Source organism: Pygoscelis adeliae, unplaced genomic scaffold (genome assembly GCF_000699105.1).
Source record: "Pygoscelis adeliae isolate BGI_AS28 unplaced genomic scaffold, ASM69910v1 Scaffold267, whole genome shotgun sequence".
NCBI classification, from domain to species: domain Eukaryota; kingdom Metazoa; phylum Chordata; class Aves; order Sphenisciformes; family Spheniscidae; genus Pygoscelis; species Pygoscelis adeliae.
In genome coordinates this window covers 2,737,316-2,756,079 of record NW_008825150.1, presented here as the reverse complement: position 1 = coordinate 2,756,079, position 18,764 = coordinate 2,737,316, and the positions used below count along the sequence as shown (strand labels likewise).

Here is an 18,764-nt window from a genome sequence, read left to right as displayed (position 1 = left end):
CTGTATCAAAATAAACATTTCTCAGATGAAGGGCTAGTTCATATTATACTGAAGAACAATTCTGACATTCTTATTTTAAATGTGATTTTGTCTACCAAGAAAGGCTTAGAGGGAATATATCCAGAAGATTTGAGAAAAAAACAAAACCAAAACAAAAACCATCAAAATTGTGATAGCAGACACTGTAACATTGAATTATCAACACATACAGTACAAAGTCAACATTTACCTCTTCTTCCAACGATAAAGTGCTACAGGTTGCATGTAGAATACTCAGATCATTAATTTATTCCACTTTCCATTTCCCTGATTTTAAACTGAAGTTAAAGTAGCCCTTACGGTAACAGAAAGAAAAAAGGGCAGCAAAGGATCATTCAAAAACTTTTTTTGCATATTCTCATTTATTATGAGATCACCAGATAGGACCCTGTAAAGTTTCCTTTGAAGTCTTCCTGTCACCACTGAAATACTAAAAGGACAAAAATAGTGAAGCTATTCTCTATGAATACAACAAATCCTTTTACCCCCATGCAACTCAGACATCATTCTCTCTTCCATGATGAACTCTGTTTTCTGAGATGCTTCAAGGTCAGGTCATTTCACATTTTTAACAGCTGAGATGCACAGAGAAAGAGGGACAGGCAGAACAGCCAGGAGTCTCTTATCTACTACCTTTTGCAGTGGCACCAAAATGCATTGATAGTTTTTGGAGGAAGAGATGAGAAGGAGAGAAGAGAGGAGCCTATTCTAGCCTCTGCCAACTTCTTTTTAATGTGGGTGCGTACTCACCAAGCAAGCTAAACATGGACAACACCTCATCCATTCTATCAAAGAAACCTAAAACTCTTTAAAATTACTTTTTCTTAAAGATCTTTGATTTGTTGAATTTCATCAAGAACCCAAAATGCTTGGAATTGATAAAGACAACTGAACTTCAGTTGCTATCACTGCTGAGAAAGCACCTTCTGCAAAGCAATAGAGTGAAGTTTTTGCCCTGAGATGAACCTTCATCACCTTCATTCTGATGTAATCATATGGATCTTTAAGGGGTTGTTAAATAATTTAGCTATGAAATCCACAAAGAATGCCTTTCCTTTATAAAAATGTGTACTTGTAGACTTCCAGTAGAATAACCTTTCCCTTTGTTATTATCATGGAAAAACCCTTGCTATGATCGATCATTGATGGTAAATACTAGTGAGAAAGAGTCAAGTATAAGAGCTGTAATGGCAGTCAACGTATGTTCAAATGCCAATTATAAGAGAGCCAGGAAAAACGTTTTGGAAAAGCTATTCCATAGAACAGTAAGATGAAAATAGGATATCCAGGAGATAATCAGACCCAGCCAAATTAAAAGTTCTGCTTTCTTTCATGACCACTTCCTATGCTTCCATCTCATCCCTATTCCTCACTACAGAATCCTGCCTACTTCATTGAGAAGGAAATCGTGCTTTCCTCATCTTGTACAGAGATCAATCAAAAAAAAAAAAAACAAAAAAAAAGGAAAAGGAAGATGATTCACAGGCAAATGCTCAGAATGACCTCAAAATTATGAATTGTCTGTAATCCAAAATTTGTTCCATTTTAGCATAGAGACAGACCTGTGCCCAGAGTATCAGAGGCAGGAAAAGGTACAGTGTGTTTAGCTTATCTGGAAAAACCCACAGATAAGACAGCACACAAATTTGTGCACTGAAATACAGAATGGCAAAGAATGTTTAGATGTCAGTAAGGATCCTCCTACAAGAAAAAGGGAAGGCTAGGAATATAAGGATGAAATAAGAAGACTTAACATAATTTTTGGCTACAGGCCACTAAGCCTAATTTCATTCTAAAAACATTTTTAAGGATAAAGTAGGTAAGAACGCATCAAAAGCATCATAAAAATACACCTCACATATCATTCCTCAAATTAATAATCCTGCTTTGAAAGCAACGAAGCACACTTACTTTGTGATGACTGTGGTTGTTGAAGGCATCTCTCACTGTTGCAGTGCTCCACCCTGACTCTTCTGGCTTAATCACTTCACATCGACGTTCATGGGCCTGCATACATTCTTCACTGCTTTTACCTGTCTTTTTCCCATCAAGGGACACGTAGCCATTATCAGTCTCAGTGGATTTATCTATTGAGTTTTTTGCTTTCTTAGATCTATATACGAAACAAATATATGTATTAAATTAATGATTCTCTCAGGTTTTTTTCCCCAGTCTAAACCTGCTCATCCCTCTCAACCCATGTTTTAGTTTTACTACTAAGATGACCACATCATTATTTGTTAATAATATTAACATTTGATGCAATATTGGTAACTATTTCATCTTCTAAATAATACCATTATCCTTTCCTAAAATTGTTACGAAAGAAACTGACAGTGTCTGAAAGAAAATGATATCATTAGCTACTGAAAGAAGAGAAAAGGAAACCTATGGTTTAAAACTAAAACTTCACAGCAACTTTGGCAATAGAAGAACCACAGGCCTCAAATGTAAATGAGAAACTTCTCTATCTTAACAATGAAAGAGATGTGCTAAAAGTTTAAGTGTTATTAATTCAAAGCAAGTATGGCATTTCCTGAAGCTGCAAACAAACATGTCATTTAGTACTCTGTACACAGATAGTTTTTGTTGTTTTAAATACACTCTGCTTATTGACAACTCTACTAAACAGAAGGTGATTTACCCTTTTCCGTATTATCCAGTAACACCTCAGCAACATATTTCAATATATCTTACAAATAAACTAATTAAGCCTGTTTTCAAATCACAAAATAAGTTTATTAATTATGCTTCAGTATTATTACTAAGACTACTAATATTGATTAATAATCTTTCATAACATTCTCAGACATCAAGGCCCTTATCTAGTCAATAGATGTAGCAGCAAGAATGTCTAACATCAGAAAAAGGCTTTCTCAAAGCAAACATTTGGATGATTACACTTCCAAATTAGGAAGTGCAGTCGATGAAGGAATGAAAAGGAATAGCAGCTTACTACCTCATCAGAAGAGACTACTTTAAGTCTTCACTTAAGCTTCTGTATTCTTAAAGTAAATGACATGGGAAAAAAATCAGAAAAGTAATTAATATCTTGTATTCATTAGATTTTGTTTGTTAGATTCCCAGAACACTTTAAAAAAAAGTGTTATAAATCAAGTTTCGAGATTTTTTTATTTTTATTAAAAGTAGAACACTGGACATCGGTCATAAAACTATCAAGAATCTGTTCCATTAATCTTGTGCTACTACAAGGGAATATGCATTGCCTTTCTCTTTAAGGAGTGAGGCATTCAGTGAGAGCTTGGATTACACAGAAGAAGATTAAATTCCTCTTTCATATGTACATCGAACGAATTGGGAGACTCAGGATAGTCGCCTCATGTTCCTCCCAAGATAAGGTAATTCCACATACATAGGGGAGACCTGAACACAAAAAATGGCTAGAGAGCTGGATAAAATGGAAAAACCCAAAAAGGAACAATTCACCTATTGGGATGCAGACGAAATAATGAAGAGAAGAGACAATGTTACTAAGGTGTTTCATCCTCTTTTCCCATCTTTAATCTCATTCCACCTTCCCTCACCCCTTCCTAGAAAAAAGCTAACAGTGTTTATATTTTTTTTTAAACCAAAGTAACTACTGCTCCACTTCTCTTGTAGGAAGCTATAGAACTCACCTACTATTCTTTGACCTATTCCCAAAATTCTTAGTCAACTTTATTTCTAAATGAGTACAAAACCAGCAGAAACACTTCCTGTAGTTGTTATATCTTTGCATAGATTAATTTTTATTATAAGCTTACAAAGGTAAAGAGACAGCAAGATGCTTTAGCATGTGTTTTGTGGTGGAGAAGCAGTTAGTAAGCCTCCTGTTTGCAGATTACCGATGTGCTAGCTCATATACAGAGTTTTAATTTTCCAGGTCCATTAAGAAGATCATCTAAAACATTATTGAGGCTTTGGACAAAAAGGTCAAACTATCAACAGTAAACATGTTAGAACTTTATTTCTGTGCCATTTCATAATGTCATCGTTTAACTAAGTTAATGAAGATAACTGAAGAAAGAGAAAGCTTAGCTTATTATTTAATGGAAAAATTTGCTGTTCCACTTCCAGAATAAAGCAAGTATCAGCCTTTCAGTCAGTGGCAACTCACTGTAAAATAGTAAGTTTCAGTAAGCTGAAAGTGAGCACTAAGGAAGTAGCACTAATATTAAATTATCTGCAATAAGCAGGAACACAGAGAGGCCAATTTTTAATGCATTAAATATGCTTTTGGCACTTTTTAAAAATTTCTTTTTAACAGTGCAAAAGGGAATGCAGTTCTTATCACATACGTACACACACAGATCCAGTCAGAGAGACTTACTCCACAAGTTACAAAGCTGTATGAATGGAGTAACAGGACAACTCTTCCAAGTTTGCTTTGAGAAATTTTCATACATTTCACATGAAACTTGAAAGCTGCTAGGAAGAAGTAGCCTGAAACAGTTGACTAGGAATAGATAAGAGAAAAAAAGAACGTATGTATGTATGTATAATTTGTTCAGATAGGACTTCGCTACTCAAGCAATGTTTAAGTGCTAAAACTGCAAGATAAATACTAGTCTGATATCAACGAAGGCTCATTTTGAAAAACACGTAACTTGACTGAAGTCCTTCATTTGTTTCTAATGTAGAAACCAAAGTTATTTTTTGTAAGAATCCCTAAATTTAAGTGTAAGCCTCAAGCCAGAAAAGCATAAATTTGGGCTTAAAGTTAGGCTTTCGTGCACTACACTGTGTTACAAGAAAAAACAACAATAACAAACATGAACAATACTTCCCTAGCTGTTAGAAAGGTATAGTTTCCTAGAATTAATATATATATATCATTAATCAACTTTTAAAATTTCACGCTAGAATTAAAAGTATTTGAGAGCAAGACAGGACAACACCATGACTAAATCCAAGGTCTTAAAAAGCTTGAACATATGCAAAAGCTAAGTCAAGAATGACTTTCAGTCCTATTCATGCATTAGCTAGAGAAAATATTAAGGAAGATTTAAATCAAGTTTCTGGAAGACTTGTAGATTTTCACTGTCAAGTATTCTGTTCCCATGTATTTTCATTTGAGTTAGTAAAAAAACCCCTCTCCTCCCGGTTCACGCTGCAAAACTTTTAAAGAAGTTACAATTGTAAGATTCCCATAATTGGAGTAAGGACACACACAGAGAGTAAAGTCCCAAATCAGTACTACATTCTGAATAAGTCACCTATTTGGATATTGCCCTCCTTTCCAGTGAAACTAATAATTAGTATTTTCTAAATTGCTCCTGTACTGGATTAAAGTTTAGAATTATATTTTATTAGTCAGACTGAGTTCTGCCATTCAAAAGGATATTTATTGAATACACAGTTCCAGATTACCAGTGACCTGAGCGTAGGCAAATGGTCTAGTTACACAGGGTCCTGCCTTAAAGCAAAGAACATCATTTCTGAGATTAATTTTGAAGCCATATGTTTAAGACCTATATTTAAAACTCCAGAAAATGGTATCTCAAAGCTTAATATATGTGAAAAACTGCTGTAAATAAACACTAGTGAGACATTCTAATGCGCTTATCTAAAGAGCTTCAAAATATGTCTTAAGAAACAGGACAGATGTCCCTGTACAGCTTCCTTGCACTGAGGTTTCATTAGATTTTCTTCAGCAACATCACCAAGTAAAGTAGTCAATGTACTCCACGCTGCACTCCTGCTTACTCATTCCCAGCCCCACTCTGCCATCCCACTATGCTGACAAAATTGTTTGCATTACCACAAAAAAAATTACATGAAGAAACTGATCTGCATGATCTCCTGGGAAAAAAGGTTATTTTTCAACTGGACAAGTTCCTGATATGGTTTGCATGGCTCCAGACATACAAACAACTGTGCCTCTGCAACTGAAGAGGTAACAAATGACTAAGGGCTACTTACAGCATTCTCAGTCACTCTGTGCTCTTTATCCTTTGAAGATACTACTAAGTAGTCATCATTGAGGCTTTACATCTATAAATATACACACTACCTCTCACTAAATGGTTTAAACAAGTCCTTCGAGCAAGTCCTATACAGCCCTTCTCAACTGAAAACACTCTGAGCCTAATATGAGGGAAGGTAAGGAAAAAAATTAATCTTCCAACACTCCTCTTCTTATTGCAGATCAGTATCTTCAATGAATGGAAAACATTCAAAAGTTTACAAGATTACACTCCAAACATACCAGAAAGTAATGCATACAGACCCAAAGAACAGCAGTGGTGTCTATTACTATGACTCATAGTTTGCCAAAGCTAGCTTAATCTACACAGGAAAAAGTCAAATGAACTCTCCTCTCGCAATATTTTTAAACATTTTTTAAAATTCTCCAGAGTTTCAACTGGATATTCCCAGAATGTAACATAAGATAAGCTTTACCAGCACATATCACAAGTATGACAGACACGTTAGTGTTGCCGTGTTTAAGATGCAGCATGCACAACAGAACATCAGTGTAATAACTTGCAGTATCCCTTTTCTCCATTTCATACTACTTTATGAGCATATTTTCTCTTGTTAATAAATGCTGATATACAGCACTCACAATGCTGCGTGTATAGCATGCCTTGAACACAGACTGCTACAGAATGCTTTTTTAAAAAACTTTTTAATTGCCCAGAGCACTGCATTAGCAGATCAATCATTTGCACAACAGCTCTGGAATGTAACAGGGTTAGGTGTGTCTTCCAATCATTAGATGTTTATTTATAAACTAAACACTATGCCTATTTGAATCCTGAAGGCTTTTCCTTCAGAAAAAGTATGTGATTTGATGACAGTGATAGAGTTCAATAAGCATTCTCTCAGAGTAATAAGCAGCTAGTGTAAGACAGTAAAATTAAAGAGCTGAAATTTCTCATTGGATTAAAATTGAGAAACTGAGTTGTTTCGTTCCTGATAGCCCACACAGAGTACTCCTACATCAAAATATAATTTAACGAAAAGTTAATTCAGTACCTTTTAAAAATTATTGCATCGGCATTTGCAAAAGGCAAGAAACAACACATTAGTACATGTTCAAATACTGAGATGAGTTTACTATTAAGAAAAAAACTAGATCAACAGAAGTTTAAACATTACATCAATGTTTACTTATTTAGAAAAGGGATAGTGCATCTCTAACACATATGTAACCTTGAATAAATACAAACCCTGATAAAAAGAAAGCAGCATGCCAGATATCTCTGAAGACAGCGCCAATACTGCAAGAGGTGCTTGTACCGTAGCTCTGCACTGTTCCCTCCTGTGTGTTATCTGTGGTACTAGAGCCATCTCCTTCCCTATGTACTTCCAAATGTGCTGCTTTCCTTAATTTCCTTCATCAGAAGAGATTAAAATTGGAAGGTAGCTTTATAAGTGCAATCTACTAGTTCTATAACGTGTTCAGCAGTTTAAGCATGCAAAACCAAGCAAGATTTCAAAATATTTTGCTAAAGCTTTATCACATCAATTTAATAAACTCCTTTTAATAAAACTAAGCATAACACTTATTCATTATAGTAACACTTAAACCCAAAATACATTTCATCTCATCATCAGAGGCTTAGACCTGCAAAATTCACTACTGCAGGTTTTCCCATTTTAACGGGACAATTCACTGTAGCAAACCATACTCAGTGAAGTGCTGGAAGACTTAAGTTCTATGCTTCCAATAGCATCTCCTTTAATGTATGTTTCCCACAGAGAGCACTAGTCAGTATTGCACAGAGTCCCAAAACTAAATTTGCAGTAATACTGTCACTTTACCACTATTCAGATACAAACTGTTCTGAGGCAAAGTGTCAGATTCAATGCATTATAATTCAAATAAAACAACACATAAATTAGTCAATGCATAAAAGTTAAAAAGCACCAATTAAGCACCCATTTTTAAGTTTCAGATAAAAAACAGAGCACCAATTTCTCCCCTCTTGCAAAGCAGAGACGTTTTGTAAAGCCCTACGTTTTTTTCATGCATGTTCTTTAGAATGGTTTGACAATCCTAAATGATAAGTACTTTAACATAGACCATACCTTCTTCTTTTACCCCCTGTGCTGGGAGGTGGCTTAGGAGTTCGTGTTGAAACAATCTGACAATGCACAGTTCCAAGTAGCAACATTAGCCATATTGGCCCAATTACTTCAGTCAGAGGTATATTATGTGGGCTTTGGGCTGTACAGAATAACACTACAGCAGCAACTGGAAAAGAAGGAAAATGAAGTTGAGTTCAGTATTTGAAATGTCTGAAATGGCCAACTCGTTATATGGCTTTTGTTAAAAAGATAAACAGTCAGCTGTAGTCCTTTACCTGCATTTTAAACCAACCCATGTAATTCTGAGAGGAAGGAATTATAAATGCAATGAAATAGGCAGTAATAAAGATTTAAACAGTTGCCTACTGTCTTAATATCCATCTCTTCTTTTACACTTGTGATATTACAGCTGTTGCTCAAAAAAAGGCAGCAGAATGAAATAAAGGGGGAAAGAAAGCATTTGGAAAGCTAAATCTGTCATGAAACAACTTTAAATTAAGATGAAACTTCAGTAGGAGACAAAAAACAAAAAGCAAATGTCATCCTTAAAGCTGCCCAAATAAATGTCATTCTGTATCACCTATAATGATGCGGCACAATCTAACAAGTTAAGTGAGTGTAGGACTCATCAAACCAGCAGCAGGTTATCCAGACAGGCTGAAGTCTCTCCATCCTTGGAGATATTCAAACCCTGACTGGACATGTCCCTGAGCAACCTGTTCTAGCTGACACTGCTTTGAGAAGGGGTTCAGACTAGATGATCTTCAGAGGTCCCTGCCAACCTCAACTAGCCTGTGATTCTGCGAAACCATACATTTCAACACTGTAAGGACCAACAGATTACCAATTTTCTGGTAATGAGGAAAGATCAAAGACAAACCATCTAAACTATGAGGTAGTCCAGCTGAAGTGACCAGGACTCCAACTAGGACTTGTGGTTGGAAAAGGGGCAGCTTCGAATTCCATAGTTAACTTAATTTTCTAACCCTGTAACCAGCTTTTCATATATAGCCAACACCCACGCAGTTCTTCTTGCTCCTGTACCCAGAGCCCAACCACTTCTACAACTCAGAAGTGTCTTTACAGGCTTCAGGTCAATCTAAACACATTCAACAGGCATGGGGCAGACAGAAGAGGCAATCCCTCTCTTTCCTCTGCTTATTGTATGTTCTTGTTGCTCTGCCTCTATGGCTTGAAGTGCTGTGTTCTGTAACTCAGCTGAGAGAAGCTATCAAGAAAAAAAAAAGCAGAAACTCCAAGAAACAATTCAGAAACAGAACAGGGGAATAATTCCCTGTGCCTAACATCCACACGTCCCATGAGAACTTGGTTTTGTTCCTGTACCACTAAGAAATGAAAGTCCCATAACTTAGACCTACTCCTAGCACAAGAAATACATGGTACAAGTTCAACAGCTTTCACCAGTTCTCTACTAAAATTAATTGAAAAAAATACAGCCACATCCAAATTTATGTGCCACATTCAAACACCTAAAATATATCACATGAAGCCACGCCTAATGCAGCAGATACCTGGATGCAATGTTTTCCACTAAAAAGAGATTAGACGTGTTTTTCATGAAATAAGCAAGGTAACCAGTATTAGAAACACGATGAATGTAGAAAACAATGGAATTATTTTTGATTGCGGTAATCTCTTTCGAATTTCCCATGAGTCTTTTTCCTAAATTAAAGCACAGAACTCTTACACAGAACACATAGGGTATCTTTTATTACTATATGTGGACTAAGTTTTTGCTGTATGAGGTTTCTCAGAAAGACAGTATGCATCAATCAGAAATCCAACTTACTAAAAAATAAACAAAAAAGGTAAAAGGTAGTACCTTTTATAGTAAAAGGTACAGATAATACTACCTCATTCTAAATGAGCTTATCTGAGTTTCTCACACATACAATTAGCTTCATTAGGCATAAAGTGTAAATAAGTAGCCAATTTTGACTCCTACCATACAATTTAGATACACATATACTTCTGAGAATGCAGAGCTCCACAGATCCATGTGAAATGATTTGCAGGAGTAGGCCACCACAAAATAATTTCAAACTTCACTACAAGATTTCTTCTGCTACTTAAAAAACATTTAGCAAAGCAGAGTGACCTAGAAGAAATCATCATCTTCCAGCAGATACAAATCTGTAGATTGCAGATTCCCACCATGAAGTTTCACACAAATGTAAGAAAATGTTACCAATCTCCTGATCTTTTCAGTAGGATGGGAGGGAAATCCAAGAACTTCTTTCTGCACAGTGTGTCAATACACTGTAGTTCAGATTATCCAAGAATTGCTCCTACCAACAGATAGGTCTTGGAACAGAAATTCTCACACCACTTTTAATTATTTCTTTACTTATTTATAGTATTTGACTTGTATTTTTCTAAATTACAATGGTTTCTTTTGTGAAACAGACACAAATGAAATTATATCACAGAGCAAAAAGCTGTATCAAAGAAAGCAACTGTACATTTCAAACACCAACAAGCATTTATTTTTATAGCATTTAAAGCTTTGAAATATTTGTATTACCTAGTTTAAAAAACACATACATATATATATATGTACCTCACCACAATAAACAATCATTGTATCACTATTAAAGTTTCTTGTTTCATACTTAAATATACAATAGAGATACACACTGTAATTTCACACTTCATTTTCCTATTAGAATATAGAAACATTTTTAAAGTAAAAATGAGGTAATGCTATAAACTAAATGGATAAGGAGTCAGAAGAAAAGGTTTTACTTCTACCGTAATTCATCGGCCTGTTCCATGACCTTGGACAAAAACCCTTTCTCTATAGTTCTCTTATCACACATTTTGCTAATCATACTTTATACTAAAGGAAACCAATGCAAATAAAATCTGGAATTTAAGTCTACAGCCAAGGAAAGAATTCTTTTCTGTAGACTTACATAAACGCTAGCAAGTATCCTGCTAAAGCTAATCAATTTCAAAGCAATAATTCCAAGTAATGCAGTTCATAAATCTATAGAAAATACTTCATAATTAAATAAATTTAACTAAACATATATAAACAAAATAAAGTCAGACCATTTTACAACAGTGTCAGTGAGAACCTGTCATGATGACAGAAAGTCCAAGCTACAATACAAAAATTGAGATTCAGGGCAGAAATACAGCCACTGGAATTTGAAGTGTTTTGTTGTTACGTTTTCATAATAGATTCTTGACGTTTTGGTGCTGCCTTACTGATTTTGTACGAAATTAATAACTGAGCACACCTTCTGAGTAAACTATAAGCAAAACTTATATAGAAGTGCTAGAAGGAGAGGCTTGAGGGAGGTTGTTTTAAATAGTTTCCAATTTAAAAAAATTGTCAATTGTAATGTACAGGTAAGTGAAATTAAAGTCTTTAAATTTATTTCAAAAACCATCAAAAACACTGTAGTTAATTCAGCACAATTTAAATGACAAGTGTTTCAAACAGTTGGATTATAGTGTAATATGGAATACTATTAATTCTTTTCCAGCATTTGTTAATTCACAACCTCAGAAATATCAGAAATATTTTTTCACATTACAGACTATATGGATTAGGGAAGTGATGCATTCCAACCATAACTTCAGTAAATCATAAATCCCAAGAAATCAGAGGGGAAAAAAGTTAATTACAAGATAGCTCTGTAATTAATGTCCTAAAAAACTTGCTTGCACTCAGAATCTGCATTGTCTTACTATTTTGCTGCTTTTAGAGTCTTATGAAGGCTCTACAAATTAAGTGTGGGTGTATTTTTTAAATAAATTTAAGAATGGGAATATAAAAAAATCACTATAATGGTGTTTCTCAGAATAAGCCACCATATAACTTACATATTGTACTACCTGTATTACTATAAATGAGATTAAAATTATTAACACTACAGGATCGCTTACCATAGTATACACAAATGCTAACATACGCAACAATACTTCTTAAGAACCTATCTCAGAAATGGGGATAAGGAGAAGTTTTGACAGGAGACCACATGAATATTTGTCAATATTTCAAGTTTTGGGGCACTGGCACTGTGAAATTCATTTTATAGCTGCTAACATCATCACACAAGAGGCACTGAAGTCTTTTTTTTTTTAAACCTCCATTTCTTGTTTTAAATACAATTTCCAAATGATACACTGATTCACAACTGCAAGGACAGATGGCAAAATTGAAAAAGTAATATTGTATTTTAATTGCATTTCAGTGGAAAACTTGTCAGTCATTTAGCTTCTCAGGGTACTTAAATTGCTCCCAACTTTCATTAACCTTCTGTTCCATTTCTGCTGTACACGCTTCTGATACACTTATTCTTTTGGTGACTTTCACACTGTTAGATACTGACTCACTACATTACATTCTTCCCTTTCTAATTTTCCTCTTATATATTACATACAATTAAGAGAAGCACAAAGTCAGATTACTAGAACTCGAGATTGAGCATCCCAAAAGCTGTGAATTGCCTTCTGTTTGTTAACAGTTGCCCAAAAGTCCTTCTATAATCTAGGAAATATAAAATTAAGATGCACAGTCTCCCCATTGTAATGGAAAAAATAGCAGAAGCACATAGGACAATAAAAGCCCCCCATTTGCCAGTCATTCAGGAGCACGGCTGCGGTCTGACTAAAGTATAAGCTAGAAATTCACTGCCTCTGACATGACAAAATAACACATGGAAGGACAACAGGAAACCGGTCAAACAGATCATCCTACCAGGCTGCACAAGCTGCACGCACCTTGGCATGTTTGGCCTTGCTTGTTTCTTGATCAGAGCTCTTGATCTGCACAAGTACCAGAAAGACCAAAAGCCCAAGACAAAATCCACTGCCTAAGCCAAAGGTTTCTTTGATATTTGCTCAGTTCTGAACTAAATTAGATAGTCCCGGAAACCTAAATTATATACCGAGATGACAAACTAACACGCGTGCTAAATGCTGAAGAAAGCCTGTGAGGAAATCCTTAAGTTTTCAGTATGCCCCCTTTATATACGTAAAAGAAGTGTTAACCAAAAGACACATGCTTGGGACTGCTTTTCTGAAATATTGGAATGAACCTTAACAGCATAAAGTGAACCAAGTAACATACAGCAGCTTCCATATTGTTAAAATAAGGCATTCGGTTGAAGCTGATCCTGTAATCCAACTCTACCTTGAAGAAGGTAAAGAACAAGCAGCCAGAAAAAGATGACCCTCGATGTCACTTGTAGCCACCACCTGTAGAAGAATGGAAAGAAAACAACTCTCACGATTCCTTTGCGGGTCAGAGATGTCCAAGGACTTTCAGGTTTTGCTTTAGCAAAAGCAGATCCTTTAAAAAAAGAAAAGAAATTTTGATATATTTCATTGTTATGGCTAATAGTAACTTTAGTTGTTCAATAGCAGTGTAAAGATAGTTATTTAAAGGAGCAATTATTAAACATAATTATTTGAATAAATTTTGTACTTCCACCATTTTACTATCTCCTCAATCCAAAATTTGCAAAAATGGTCGGTGCCCTCTTGACTGCCATGATCAGGAACTTCTACAAATACCTAGATTTTGGAAAGTATGAATAACAAAACATTACCATTTCTTACTATGCCAAAATTATTTTAAAATAAATTATTGAAAATTATTCTGTTTCACTGAGGTATCAGAAACTTGATATGAAGCAACAGGAAGTCATATGAAAACTCCACATGCCCGTGGAGGCACAGCAGAGCCCTTTCCCAACACAGCAAAGGGATCTAAAACATCAACATCTGTAAATTGCTCCAGCCTTGTCATTCAGGAAAATGGAATAAGGTTGAGAAGTACAGAGGAGTATCTGTCCAACTGAGGACTAGCCCCAGGAGCAGGGAAGCTACCCAAAGAATAACTTACTTTATTTACAATTTACTTCCTGCAAATTCCCAGTTCTCTGGCAGCTAGAAAACTGTGTAACATTTACTTAATGGGGGTGTGACTTAAATTATGCCGAGGTTACTGCTTGGAAAGGGCAATTACTGTGTGCTGCTACACCATCTCCACCTTGTTTACAAGCAGAACTGGCATTAGTGAGCTCTGTGCTGGCACAGGTAAAACACTGCCAGTATTAGAACTACTTTAATGCCGACTTACAACATCCATGCAGAGCAGTCATTTAAAAGTTATTCACGTGTATCACTATATTGAAGTGGTCTACTGCTGTTCCTTAACTCCTACAAGCATTTAATTTTCAGTTCGGTTTCTTTAACGTTCAAATGGTATTTGATTTTGTTTCTCTCTCTCACATTCCCATTTTTAAAAAGTTATATTGCTAGGTGATGTGATAAAAGCTCGTCTGCACACCTGCAGAGGAGCTCAAAGAGACAATGGCAGGTGGGGGACCCCCAATAATACCCTGTCGGGGTTCTTCTAGACTTATCACTGGAGCCATCAGTCCATGGAAGGCCCATCTCCACAAGCCCAGAGGAGGACAGAGGCACAAGGGCAGGCGGGAATCCAAATCCAGGAAGTAACACCTTGACCAGGCCCCTCCCAGGGCTGTCCCAGCAGAGCCATCAGCCCCCGCTGTCCAGGTGTGAAACCACCATCACCATGAGCCACGGGGAGCAGCTCTCCAGATCACCTTTCAGACGAAAGGGGGTTGCTGCCCAGGGGTGTGGGACTCATTACGGGATGCAGGGTAAAAGGAGCTCAGATTGCACAGGACTTACTATGGGATGCTTAGGGAAGAAACCAAGGCTGGGAGAAAGCAGGGGTTTAGGTGACTTGGGGAGAAACAAGTGCGGGGAAATTGAGGGGTAAGGGGATAAAAAGGACTGGTCATGCGTAAATAGCTGCTGCTCAGTACGCTGCTTGTCCGCCCGTGCCATGCGCCTGATCATCACAGTCTGTACTATCTTCTTATTAAATTCCTTTAACTCTCTCCTGGGGGGAGGGCGGTCTATTCTGTGTGCATCCCTGCGTACGGGGGGCTGAGTGCCAGCACCGGGAGTCAGACGTCAGAGCATGAGTCGGGGGGAGGGCCGTGTGTCGGTGGTGCCAGCAACGAGTGCGGGTGTGCGAGTGAGCGTGCAAGTGCTAGTGAAGATCAAGCCAGACTAACTGGTGAAGGGGTGAAGTGGCCTGGGAGCAAGGGGGTGAGCGGGTCTCTGAGGGCCAGCTCTGGGCGTGAGGGTGCCTGTGTACCTCTGAGGGCAAGAGCACAGCAGGGTGCTTTGGTTAATTCTAGACCGAATTCAAAGAGGACTACCTGGAATGGACTCAGGAGACCATGCTGGCTGCTGGGCTCATGGCAAAAAATGCTAAATAATATTTTCCCTAGCCTTCACGAGGCATGAGGGAAATTAAATAAAGATAAAAATAAATTAAGACTAAATAAAGACTTTTTGAAAAGTCTCCTATCATCTGACCTTCTGTTGCTGTTTTGTTATTTAAAACAGGCAAGAAATATTCAAGGCCTACACAATTTCTGCTCTCCAAAAATTTCAACATAACCTTTCCTCTAGATGTCAGAAGATTTGGAAGAAGTCTGAATACATGATAATAGGAGATTTCTGAACTAGTAACTCCAAAACTTTGATCCATGACAATCCACGTGTTTCTTTTTTTCAAAATCTAAATCTATACAACAAAATCTAAATCAAATTTTTAAGCCTTCAGATTAATCCAGAGGTCATCTTTTAACAATATTTCCTATCCATCTTCTTTAGAGAGGAGTTACGTAGGGTTGGTTGTTGGGGCTTTTTTTTTTTTTAATACTTACTAATACACTCTTGTTACAAGACACAGGATGGCAGTTATTTTTATACTGAGAAATTCAGCTTCTTCTAGCTCAGGACCTACCTCTTACAAGATCAACATCTATGAGGTCTGGTTTCACATGTCCTGTTTTCTTTGGTTTGTTTCTCAAACCCTGCAATAGGCAAATACTATCAAAATACATTCATGCAGATGACAGACATTACGAAAGAAAAAATATTGATGTGGTCAGTAATTGTATTTAACCTATACTGTTACTGAAAATTCAGACAAGTATGTCAGCTTTATAAAGTACCATAAAATAAACATTCCAAGGCACAATAAATGCCTTTCAAACACTTTACAATCTAAACAAAATCCAACCAATTACTGACCCATTAGGTAATTTCTCAAACATAGCGAAGCACTGAGCACTCATCTCCCATGGCTTGGAATTATGCAGACAACATATGCACACACTTGCAAGAATTAGTAATACATTTATATTAGGTTTTCAGAACTGTTGCAACAAATTACTTTCCTGAATCTCTTTTCTCCTTAGATGACTAATTAAACTTCACAAAATGCTTACATTGCAACTCCCTAATTCCAAACCTAGGTAGCAAATCATGTTTCAATGCAAGAGCCATTGTGAGAAATCCAAATTATAGAAGAGTATTGAATTTTTCTTAATAGTGAGTATAGATTAATCTATAAAAAGAGGAAAAAAAGTCCACATAACAGGAAAGGAGCAGAAAAAAAAAGCAGGCTTATTTTGTCTTTTAGAAATGATATCTTCCTTCGCTGAAGAGCCAAACTATCTTGCAAAACTTTCCATTTTGTTTTTAATGCTAAAATGTGATGCTATACTCTCAAGTCCATGGGTTTATTCTGATCCCTTTAGATTACACACTTGGTCACATCAGCCAATAATGATTCCACAGAGTACAGTTCATACAGAATAAAATACAACATTCCAAAAAATATTTCAGGTACAAATGGAATTATGATGGAAGTGGTTTAACTCCTTTCATTCAAAAAGCAGTTAAATTCACTGGTGAACTGTAGATTTCCACCATTGTCATATTTCATCCATGTGTAAAAACATTAATTACTTAAATGTAAAAATTAAATTCCGATGAAAGCATAAAAATGAAATTATTACCAATGAGAAAAAGATCAGTGAAATCTGGTCATGTTAATCTTCATAAGAACAGTATATCAAGCAAATTGTTCAAATAGGTAGAGCGCAGCTCATAATATTTCTCACATCTAAATTCAACTGGATTTATTTTTCATGCTGAAATAAAAATTAAAAAAAAACCAACTGTTCACAATGAACTAGATATATAGTCATCGCCTGATGTGTCTATTAGAAAACTGACAGTTTGCTTGAAACGAAAAAAAAATTAATACATAGAACTGAAACGTGGATAGGACAAATGTGCTCTGAGGATGACAAATACGAAAACCAGCTGTATTGTAGACTTAAGCGCTTCACAGAGCTTAACATGCAAGATTTATACAGAACAGCAGTCTTAAAACTGCAGTAATTTTGTGTGGAATGAGAAAACAAGCCCATAATTGGAATTGGAAATTATTATAATTCTGGAACCAGCTACAGATTCTTGTGAAATCTTGCATAAGTGAGCCACTCTTTCATAAAAAGATCTAAAGCTTAAAAATAAAATGCTGAATGATATAATAATTTTCAAATGCATTACTGCTTATGGGCTTGAAAGTCTAAATAAAGATGTATGTGTATCTTAGAAAAAACAACCCCCTGAAAACACATGCACAATCCTAGGAAAAATTTACCACTGTGGCTAAAATTATGTCTTCAGTTTAAAGAAAGAATTCTGCAAAAAGTAAGTCAACAGTATAACTTGATGCATCTTTCATAGGAAAAGAAATGGTGACACATTCTTTAAAAATTCTGTTGGTCAAAACTCAAATGCTTTCAGTGTCCATGGATTACACTGAATTGGTGGTTCTACTTTTTGCCACACACAGTGAAAGAATTCCATTTATTAAGATGCAATTTCTCCACTCTCTTAATGCATCACAAATATCTGTAATATATGTGGAAAACAGCAGTTTCAAACTAGGGTTAATTAGAAAAAATATTTATACTGTTCCATACTGTTCAGGCTCATCCAGTTAGTTCATACAATTTCGATTCTGCACCGAACACATTTCAGCTAACTAACAGCAAAAATAAAGTTTAAATAAAAATGCTTAAAAATAGTTGCTATTATTGTAAAAATTCTTTTGCACAAATTTTAAAATGAATCTTAATAGATTCTATTATAGTTCTAACTAAACTGTAAATACTGATACTAAATAGTATCAGAAACAGATTTCCTACTAAAAAGTAATAATTTAGATTTTCAGTAAAGTTCATTTATAAACAGTACTGCAGTAGCTTTGAGATTAAAGCGCTGATGTGGCGTACTTGAATTTAGTAGTCTGTTCTAGTGTTACCATTATTACACTAAACTCAAGCAACACAAACTCATACAGACACCATCATTACTTTGCTAGTTATTGGACTCCAGAGCCAAAGGAGATGCATTTCGAACAAGCACAAGGCATTATTTGCAGTAAATTATTTGAATAATGTCCTATTATGCACTAGTTACAAGGACTTCTGCCGTAACAGCAATTGGTTTCCATGGTCGTGGAAAGGACCCTGAAAACAAGTAAGACGCTGGGGTCCCAGTTTGAAATTGGTTGTGCCGATTGCCGAGGACGTTTCTGAAAGCTCTCTCCCGCACGCTTCAGACAAACGGCACCGCAAGACGCGATTTTCCCGCAATAGACTCCTGCTTGTCTTAACAGCGCTTATCCCGGCTGTAGCTGGTGCTGCACCCAGAAGCATGCTCCCCTGAAGATCCACCGGGCACCCCCAAGTAACCCGAGCCGCCCGGCACAACCCCGGCCGCCCGGGTCTCCTCGGGGCAGG

The 18,764-nt window shown here is 36.3% G+C and overlaps 1 protein-coding gene across 4 annotated transcripts in view; it reads right to left on the bottom strand.

The window, feature by feature from the left end:
* The window catches only part of PHTF2 (putative homeodomain transcription factor 2), a 71,601-nt gene that overhangs the window by 23,636 nt on the left and 29,201 nt on the right, over positions 1-18,764 (bottom strand). For 3 of the 4 annotated variants that reach the window (XM_009328350.1, XM_009328352.1, XM_009328351.1), the window contains 5 exons: positions 15,905-15,974; positions 13,244-13,402; positions 8,077-8,242; positions 7,215-7,379; positions 1,951-2,152 (listed from right to left, as the gene is read on the bottom strand). In XM_009328350.1, coding sequence (XP_009326625.1) covers positions 1,951-2,152; positions 7,215-7,379; positions 8,077-8,242; positions 13,244-13,402; positions 15,905-15,974 — 762 coding nt within the window. The remainder of the gene's footprint in view (positions 1-1,950; positions 2,153-7,214; positions 7,380-8,076; positions 8,243-13,243; positions 13,403-15,904; positions 15,975-18,764) is intronic. The other variant, XM_009328353.1, reaches the window with a different exon arrangement.